The sequence below is a fragment of the Rutidosis leptorrhynchoides genome, chromosome 3 (genome assembly GCF_046630445.1).
Source record: "Rutidosis leptorrhynchoides isolate AG116_Rl617_1_P2 chromosome 3, CSIRO_AGI_Rlap_v1, whole genome shotgun sequence".
Taxonomy (NCBI): Eukaryota; Viridiplantae; Streptophyta; class Magnoliopsida; order Asterales; family Asteraceae; genus Rutidosis; species Rutidosis leptorrhynchoides.
This window is the reverse complement of record NC_092335.1, coordinates 385,446,956-385,456,765: the sequence shown is the minus strand read 5'-3', so window position 1 is coordinate 385,456,765 and position 9,810 is coordinate 385,446,956. Positions and strand designations below refer to the sequence as shown.

Below are 9,810 nucleotides of genomic sequence, written 5' to 3'. Positions count from 1 at the left end.
GCAGAATGTTTGCAACTTTTCACTTATAAGTTGCAACGGTTCACTATTGGTTGCTTTGTTTACTTGGAAGTATTGGGACATGTTTAAGTGCATTATTAGAGTATTATTGCACCCTTTCACTTCTATCAATTGCCAAGAGATGTGTCACTTGATTATAGCCATTTTTCAAAGGTTGCAACACTTATAAAACTTCATTTATTGAAGAAAAGTTCCAGAATTTTGAAATTCTAAAAACAGTTTCAACATTCACTCATCCAGATTTACTCTCCACAATTGTGTAGGATAATTATCTTTTAGAAGACAATAATCCATTCCTTGTCTTATTCCAATCTTAATTTCGTGTAACACATGATTAATTGGGTCGAAATACATGATTAGAAAAGTGACCACACAATTCAAGGAAAAGTCCGGTCATCATATTCTCTGCCAAAAACCCATTTATGTCACATAGAAGCGCAATACGCTCCTTTTTCTATTCCTACTTCGGGACTTTTGCTCATCCCTATAATTGAACATTATAGAACCGAAACAAGTGTACTGCCTACTACCAAAATTCTTAACGATACTAGGGGTGTTGATAAAAAATTCAGTTACCAATCAATATCAAATATAAAATAACCCTCTGGCATTATATACAATAATATCATCCCAAATGTTAGAGACATGTGCAGCTAAGGATGCCTTTTATTTACATTACAACTTCCATCCACATGAAAGAAAAAGCATCACATTTAGCTTCAAACCCATAACACAAATACTATATTTACAATTTAACAAATTTTTAGACTTCGTTTTTATGTATAAAAAAAAAAATCTTTCTACTCGGGCCGAAAGCTCACGAGATTCGGGAGGTGAGATTCATGGAGCTTCTTTATATCATTTGCAGTCACCTTTGTTGATTCCAAGCTAAGTGATTTTAAGTTCTTAAGATTTATTAAATGTTGCAATCCTGCATTTGTTATGCGTGAACTCGAGACATTTAAAGACACCAGATTTGTCAATTCTGCAGTCAAACCGATTCGAAGTTAATATTCACATTCATATCAAGGTTGCAAAAATCGCTACTCTGGAGTACTCGGATGGATGTTGACCAAGATTGACTTTGACCGATTTTGGCCGATTTAGTTTTGGCCATGTTTTGACTGAAATTCTGAGTTTTGGCCAATTTTGGCCGAGTTTTGACCGGTTTTGACCGAGTACTGGCCGAGCAATACCGAGATCTACAACCCTAGTTCGTATGCATCGTTAAAACTAAAAGATAAACTAGCAAATACCAGAAATCAATTCTAATGATTTATCTGAGAGGTGGCTGTTTTGGGACAGATTCAAAAGCGTCAACGATTGAAGATCTTTAATGTTTTTCACACCAGCATCGGTTAATCCCCCACCACAAATTTCTAGGGTTCGCAAGTTTTTCAAATCTACATGATAACCAACATAACAGAGTTAATAAAGACTTTACCTTTATTATTTATTTATGTGTAACAAAGTATCATAGTAAAAAGTATAGTATACTTCGCAGATAGGTTGTTCCATTATCTGTTATTTTTGCACAGAACAAGTCCAAATGAGCCAAATTAGTCAAACCTGCATCACAAACATACCAGTAACCAACACCTCACCAGCAGTATATTTATTATACATAGATGGTTCAGCTTTAAAAAATACAAGTGGCAATGTTGACCCATTATCTAATATCTGACAGGTCAAACTATTTAAAAGAAAACAGTTCAACTAGGTCAAATGGGTCAAAATTCACCCAAATTAACATCTTAAGAAAGGGTCAATTCATGCATACTTGTAAGAGCTGCAAGTCCAGCATCTGTGATTTGGCGAACATCCAAATTAAGTGATCTAAGTGATGATAATTTAGCCAGATATGTAAGACCTCCATCAGTAACAAGAGTGAATGAAAGATTCAAACTTTCCAAGTTCATCAGACCTGCAAGATCACATTAATTTCAGATTTTTAAAAATAAAAAAATAAAAGGTCAATCATCTCATGTGAACAAATTAAAAGTAGTGTGTGTTGACCAGAAATGTGACGAAGACCGTTGGTCCCGACTCCGGTGTCAGATAACTCCAAACATTTTAAGCGATTGAGACCTGACAATCACAAAAACAAATGAATATGACAAAAATTTAATAAATTTAACAAACTGGCAAACTGCAGAAAAACACAATTAACTATTAATTTTTGCAGATATGCAACAGTTTTTTTTTTTTTTTTTTTGTTGTTGCAATTTGCCCTTTATCTAATACATTTAACATAAATATATACTAATCCAAAAGAATAACCTGCTAAATGCACCAGTCCATCATCCCTAATTATACATGAATCCAGATTCAAGCTCTCCAAATTTACCAAAGCTGCATAGGATAAACGGTGAAAGAATGTCCCACATGCAAGTGAACATTAATAAGTCACCTTTTAATAAAATTTGAAAGTTATTCTATTTTATAACTTGTTTGTGCAAAGCTTGGTCCAGTTTGATCATTGATTTGAATATGCCCTCATACAAAAATCTGGAATTATTTTTATTGCGGCAGATTGGGGAAGAGTATAGACATAAGACAGATAATGCATGCTGATTATAGTCCTATGAAGTCAGGTACATCAGATAATCAACATTATTGGTGTATAGACTGACCATTAATAGTCAAATGACTTGAAAAGATTAGAGATTGGGCACTGGCTAAAAGTTTGATTATTTGGAGTCGAATAGTGAATGGCAAAACATGGCAGAAATTCACGATTGATTTGAATGCCAAAATGTGTACTTTAGGGGCAGGATTGTGGATTATCAAGAGATGGATCAAAGCAATAAGAAGGCTTGCAAGTTTAAAGTAGATGTATGTTTGACTTTTAAAAGTCAGACATCTAATATGATAAAGAGGAGCATTAATGCAGATCATGTGAGCCATATTTTGGATAACATGAGTACTGATGAGGAGTCTCTGCACCTAACAGATGATATAAAAAGTTTGAGGAATACAAAAGTATGAATGACTCATTTCTGATGAGAAGTTTGACTTTTATAGGTCAAACTGCGATTTGGAGATACATAGGCAGAGGATATATGTTTTATAGTTGGTATATGTTGCTTTTATTTTGATATTAGTAGTGTTAAACGCCTGATGGAATTTTGTGAACTTCGCATAGAGACATGCCCCGGGTCATTTTTGTACGAAGTTTTTTGTTTTATAAAATTTTTCCAGGTGAAACACCCTTTACCCAAAAAAATAATATAATAATTTCACCTTTCAGGTGCGCGAGGACAGCATCTGTTATCACATTAAACCCCAAGTTCAGCACTTTTAGAGACTTGAGCTCTGCATAATAATTACATTAAGTTTCTCGTACCCAAAAAAAACACTCATAAAAAACACTCAAAAAAAAAAAAAAAAAAAAAAAAAAGACTAACATCACAAAACACTATACAACAATTAAAAAACTTACTTGAAAATTTCTCACACCCATCGTCAGTCAGATTAGATCTGCTTACATTCAGATTTAATAGAGCAGCATCTGTTTATAATATTAATAAAGATAGATTGGATAAAAAATCAAAATTAAAAAATAAAAATAAAAAACGCACTGATAATATGCTAACCTGAAAGTGAATCGAGGCATGCTGCAGTTATAGGGCAGCGTTCCATGTTGAGCAATCCAAGCTTGTGTAAGCCTTCGAAGAATAATATATATATATTTGGACCATTTCATACAATTTATCATTAAAAATAAATAATAAATAATAAAACTCTTAATAATAACAGTAGGCGAGTTAAGTCAAGTAACCTTTCAAGAATGTGACGCCCTGATCTGTGACCTTACTACAAGAAATTTGTAATTCTTTCAAGTTTGTTAGGTCTGCAATATAGAAAAGGACACATCATCATTTTAACAGACTAGATTAGAATTATCTTAATTTTGTAGAGTTAATCGAAATCTAAGACACGATAAAACACACCAGAGATGGGTTTCATATCTGCATCGGTAATGCAATTACAACAGTTAACGTTAAGTGCCTCGAGCTTTTTTAAACCTGTAAAAAAATCAGAAATGGTTAAAGATTTGATTATATGGAAGTCAACATTGGGTTAAAAAAATAAATATGTAAGGATGTATGAGTTAACACACAGGAAAAAACCTTTTAAATGAACAAGACCACCATGTATCCCTGTACATCTTTCCAAGTCCAAATTCAACAAATTGACTAAGCCCGAAAAAACACTCATCCCGTTAGCGGTAATACTATTATTCCTCTTCAAACTCAAAGTTGTCAAGTTTGAAAGACCTGAAAATTGAGCCATAATCAACGGTATCAGAACACTACGAACTATTATTGGTAATTCATCTAAACCGAGTCTGCTTAAAAAATATTATTTAACAATCAAATAATCAGATTTATACTAACTGCAACAAAAATATAAAACTACTAATCACCTCTACTAACCCAATTCAAGAGACTTTCACTCCCATATAGGGAAAACCTTATCCGTTTAATTACATTGATTAGAAATCACATTCACTTGCAAAATGTACTGTTAATCATGGTCAAGGTTGAAAAAGACGTGAGACGGGGTCGAGACAGTTGGACCTAGAAGTGTCGCAACAGTCAAAACGGAGTCGAGACAGATGTTAACCAACGTTGACTTTTTATATATATTTAAAACATAAACATTTCAAACATAAATATTTCAACTTTAAACATAGATATTTTCCTTTAATTTGAAATATTTATGTTTGAAATGTTTAGGTTTAAAATGTTTATGAAAAGTCAATGTTGGTCAAACATCCACCTCAACCCCGTCTCGACCATTTTTAGGTTTTTGACCTTTTCTACCATTGTTGACTGTTTTTTACCCGTTTTTAGATCTGTTGAGACGGTACACTAGTAAATCCGTAGTGATGGCCATCTCGGCCGTTTTTTGCAACACTGATCTAGGTATTTTCATACAACATCATTCTTAAAAAAACCTACCATATTATTCTACTCCGGACAAAAAAGAAATATACATATGAAAGGGTAACAAGAGAACCTGTATTGTTCATTTCATATCATCATAGACATATTGTTATATTCATCAAAAGTATGAATCAAAAGAATACCACTAATATATAGGGTGCGTGAGTTTTCTGTTCTAAAAATAAATAAATAAATAATAAAAAATAAAAAAAAGAATACCACTAATGGAGCCAAGTCCGACATCCGAAATTCGATCACAGAAATTTAAGTTTAACGCCTCAACATTCTTGCAGTCTTTAATATGTAACAAACCAGAATCCGTTACATCTGAACCAGAAATATCTGCACCTAATAACGACAATCCCTGAGAAGATATAACATCCATCCACGTATCATCCACACCTGGATACTCGCCTAAATTCATATCCTGCCAAAAAAAAAAAAAAAAAAAAAAAAAAAAAAAAAAAAAAAAGTTAATAATAATAATAATAATAATAATAATAATAATAATAATAATAATAATAATAATAATAATAATAATAAATAGATAAATACAACTAAAAATGTAACAAAATTTAAAGCTAAAAAAACTCAACATGCTATTAGATAGATTGATACCTGCAGAGCACAATCGTAAAAGGCTTCAAGATACGCCTCAGTAAGGCGTTGTGAATAAACCAGTTCATTAAAAATCTGCTGACTAATATCTCTCGGTAGCATAGAAAAGGTACCATACTCATTAATTTCCTGTTTCAAAACAAAAAAAATATAAAAATAAAAATATAATTTAAAATGTGTATCCGATTCATATCGATTATGGGTTGTATTAAGAAACAAGCATTATGTACTTCAGAAATCTTAATAATGCATAATTCCATGAGAGATGGACATATCGTGTTTCCGTCTTTATTATCTACAGAAGCTCGATTAAAAGAGGTTCCAAGCCATTTTGAGCTTCCACTTTTAGAGTACTTTCTTGAAACTCCACCGTGTGCAATTTCTTCGTTCGTTTGTGGGTCCCGTTTCCTTGAACACGCTCCTCCCATTGGAATTTGGCTTTATGAACTGCTAAATGTGATGGAATTTATTCAACATTTGAGGTCGTTAACCTGCGAGTTTTTTATTCTAATTTAATAAGCATATATAATATATAATATAATAATTGGATTATTCATTAAACATCAATCCTTTAAAGTTAGCCATACATATGCAACAACGTTCACTATGTAAAACAGAGATTTTAGCTACTTGATTTATAAGAATTAGAACCAAATAGTAGTACTTCAAGAGATTAAGTTGGAACCTTTGGCATGAATACAGAACACATAAATGCATAATATATATAAAAAAAAAAAAAAAAAAGGATCATGTAGCCATGGAGTCCTAAAAATAACAAGACCTAATTTGATACCATCTGGTTAAAGGTCAAATTGGTGTTAAAAAAAAGCATCTTGTTGCTAAAAGAGTATAAATATAAAGCTTTTTCCAGTAAATTAATATGTCATATTAGGAAGCTATTTGATTATGTTTACTTATCATAACAGCATCATCCAATATTCATTTCTCCCTAAAAAGCTTATATTATATATCTAAAATAGTGGAAACTGTGTAGTGTTACATAACAGTTTGTCAACAAAATATGTAATTTGTCTAAGCATTTAATTAAATCAATAATATAAAACAGATATATAGAACCTTTTGAGACATGCATATACAGAAAAAAAAATAAAAAATAAAAAAAAAATAATCTAAGACAAAAGCATAAGAAGAAGAAATACAACAGCAGTTTATGATCACCCTAAATATAATTCAGGACTAAAGCACCAAAAAATGAAACGACCCAATAATCCCAAATTGATAAAGTTACTAACTTTATTGATTATCCAGAATTAAGCAACAAAATTAGCTATTAATTTGAATTACATAAAAAAAGGAGAAAAGATAATAGAACCTAAAGAATTGTAGTTGAAGGAAGGTTAATGAATTGTGTATTGAAGTAAGCTTATAAAAAACCCATCACGATCATCATGAGTATTGATTATGAGTGAATTATTATTTTTAATTTCTTGTATAATTAGAATTAGAATTAGAATTAGATTAGAAAATGGAAAAAGAATGAAACTTGGATGAATGAAGAAGGTAAAGCGTGGAGGGAGGTGTAATGGGAGTGATGGAGAGAGAAAATGATTGAACCAGCGGATGATGTAAACGTGGAAGTTTGATTATTTTCGCTTTGTTTTGTTCTGTTCTGTTCTGTTCAACAAAACAACAGGATAAGATCGACAGACTTAGTACAATTGTTCATGTGTGTTTAAATGTCAACAAAATTAACAAGATTATTTAGTGAAATGATTAGGGGATTCCAATTAAGAAACAGTTATAATGATATATCTATATCTACATCTATATCTATATATAGTTAATATTAAAATGTTAAAATGATAATATCATTATTAGGCTAATTTCTTTGGTAAGAAAAAATTAAAAAGAAAAAGAAAAAAAATCTAAGCATGGTAAGTGACCGAATCACTTTATCCAACGCAGACCCGATGTTCAATTGGGAATGGACTCGCCATCCTTCTGGACGCACTCGTGATGAATTGGACAACCTAATTAATTTAATTGCAGGTACCTCCTTTGATCAAAATCAGACAGATCGCTGGGTTTGGTCACACGCCACAAATGGGGAATTTACTGTAAAGCAGCTTGCTACAATTGTGGACGATCAGCTACTTCAGAATGTCGCGCAACAGCATGAAACTCTTCGCAACAATTTGGTGCCTAGAAAACTTGAGATCTTTGTGTGGAGGGTAATAAAGAAACGTATTCCGGTGAGAGCCGAACTCGACAAACGCGGAATTGATTTGCATACGGTAAGATGCCCGGTATGTGATGAAGAAATCGAAAGTGTCGACCATTGCTTAATTTTCTGTAGTTTCGCTATGGAAGTATGGAATCGCGTAAATAGATGGTGGAAACTCGGTTCATTTGTGAATCTTAGCTCAAGCGAAATCCTCCACGGTAAGGCTAACACTTCGATTATCTTGTCAAGTTTCGGTAAAAAGATTTGGCAGGCGGTTGAATGGGTTAGAGCTTATTATATTTGGAAGAACCGTAATAATGTAATTTTTCACAACAAATCGTGGAGCGTACCGGTCGCCTTAAGTGAGATCCAATTAAAGTCTTATGAGTGGATATCCAAAAGATCGAACGGAAGGAATTTCGAATGGCTCACTTGGCTAAGTGATCCTAGTGTCTATCTCACAATATCTTAAATTTTGTATATATGTTTATGAAATGTCCCGTTCATATTGATTATAAACGTTCCATATTAATTGATTTCGTCGCGAGATTTTGACCTCTATATGAGACGTTTTTCAAAGACTGCATTCATTTTTAAAACAACCATAACCTTTATTTTTTCGATAAAGGTTTAAAAAGCATTACGTAGATTATTAAATAATGATAATCTAAAATATACCGTTTACACACGACCATTACATAATGGTTTACAATAAGAATATATTACATCAAAAATAAGTTTCTTGAATGCAGTTTTTACATAATATCATACAAGCATGGACTCCAAATCTTGTCCTTATTTTAGTATGCAACAGCGGAAGCTCTTAATAATCACCTAAGAATAAACATGCTTTAAACGTCAACAAAAATGTTGATGAGTTATAGGTTTAACCTATATATTTATCAATCGAATTAATAGACCACAAGATTTCATATTTCAATACATCCCATACATAGAGATAAAAAAATCATTCATACGGTGAACACCTGGTAATCGACATTAACAAGATGCATATAGAATATCCCCATCATTCCGGGACACCCATCGAACATGATAATTTCGAAGTACTAAAGCATTTCAAATTCCAGAATGGGGCTTGTTGGGCCCGATAGATCTATCTTTAGGATTCGCGTCAATTTGGGGGTCTGTTCCCAAATTCTTAGGCTACCAAGCTAAAAAGGGGCATATTCGGCTTCGATCATCCACCCATATAAAGTAGTTTCATTTACTTGTGTCTATTTCGTAAAACATTTATAAATTTGCATGTATTCTCATCCCAAAATATTAGATTTTAAAAGTGGGACTATAACTCACTTTCACAGATTTTTACTTCGTCGGGAAGTAAGACTTGGCCACTGGTCGATTCACGAACCTATAACTAATATGTACATATATATCAAAGTATGTTCAAAATATATTTACAACATTTTTAATACGTTTTAATGTTTTAAGTTTATTAAGTCAGATGTCCTCGTTAGTAACCTACAACTAGTTGTCCATAGTTAGATGTACAGAAAATAAATCGATATATATTATCTTGAATCAATCCACGACCCAGTGTATACACGTCTCATGCTAGATCACAACTCAAAGTATATATATTTTTGGAATCAACCTCAACCCTGTATAGCTAACTCCAACATTACTGCATATAGAGTGTCTATGGTTGTTCCAAATAATATATATATATATGGGTCGATATGATATGTCAAAACATTTGCATACGTGTCTATGGTATCCCAAGATTACATAATATATTATAATACATGTATAATACAATACAAGTTAGCTAGGATATGATTTGTATAGAATTGTTACAATGTTTCCCGTAGCTACAACAATCAAAAACATATCCAATCTTGTTTTACCCATAACTTCTTCGTTTTAAATCCGTTTTGAGCGAATCAAATTGCTATGGTTTCATATTGAACTCTATTTTATGAATCTAAACAGAAAAAGTATAGGTTTATAGTCAGAAATATAAGTTACAAGTCTTTTTTGTAAGAGGTAGTCATTTCAGTCGAAAGAACGACGTCG

General features: G+C 32.2%; 2 protein-coding genes across 2 annotated transcripts; one reads left to right on the top strand and one right to left on the bottom strand.

The window, feature by feature from the left end:
- Positions 1 to 603: 603 nt before the first annotated feature.
- On the bottom strand, positions 604 to 7,232 carry LOC139897674 (uncharacterized). Its single transcript, XM_071880368.1, has 16 exons — positions 6,922 to 7,232; positions 5,819 to 6,079; positions 5,589 to 5,717; positions 5,190 to 5,397; positions 4,152 to 4,298; positions 3,972 to 4,046; positions 3,800 to 3,871; positions 3,615 to 3,686; positions 3,461 to 3,529; positions 3,262 to 3,333; positions 2,299 to 2,370; positions 2,035 to 2,106; positions 1,799 to 1,942; positions 1,516 to 1,587; positions 1,275 to 1,421; positions 604 to 1,003 (listed from the first exon to the last, which is right to left on the bottom strand). The coding sequence occupies exons 2-16, from the start codon at positions 6,014 to 6,016 to the stop codon at positions 819 to 821; spliced, it is 1,734 nt and encodes a 577-aa protein (XP_071736469.1). The 5' UTR covers positions 6,017 to 6,079; positions 6,922 to 7,232; the 3' UTR covers positions 604 to 818.
- Positions 7,233 to 7,480: 248 nt separating this feature from the next.
- On the top strand, positions 7,481 to 8,245 carry LOC139901317 (uncharacterized). Its single transcript, XM_071884046.1, has one exon. The coding sequence runs from the start codon at positions 7,481 to 7,483 to the stop codon at positions 8,243 to 8,245; it is 765 nt and encodes a 254-aa protein (XP_071740147.1).
- The last annotated feature ends 1,565 nt before the right edge of the window (positions 8,246 to 9,810 follow it).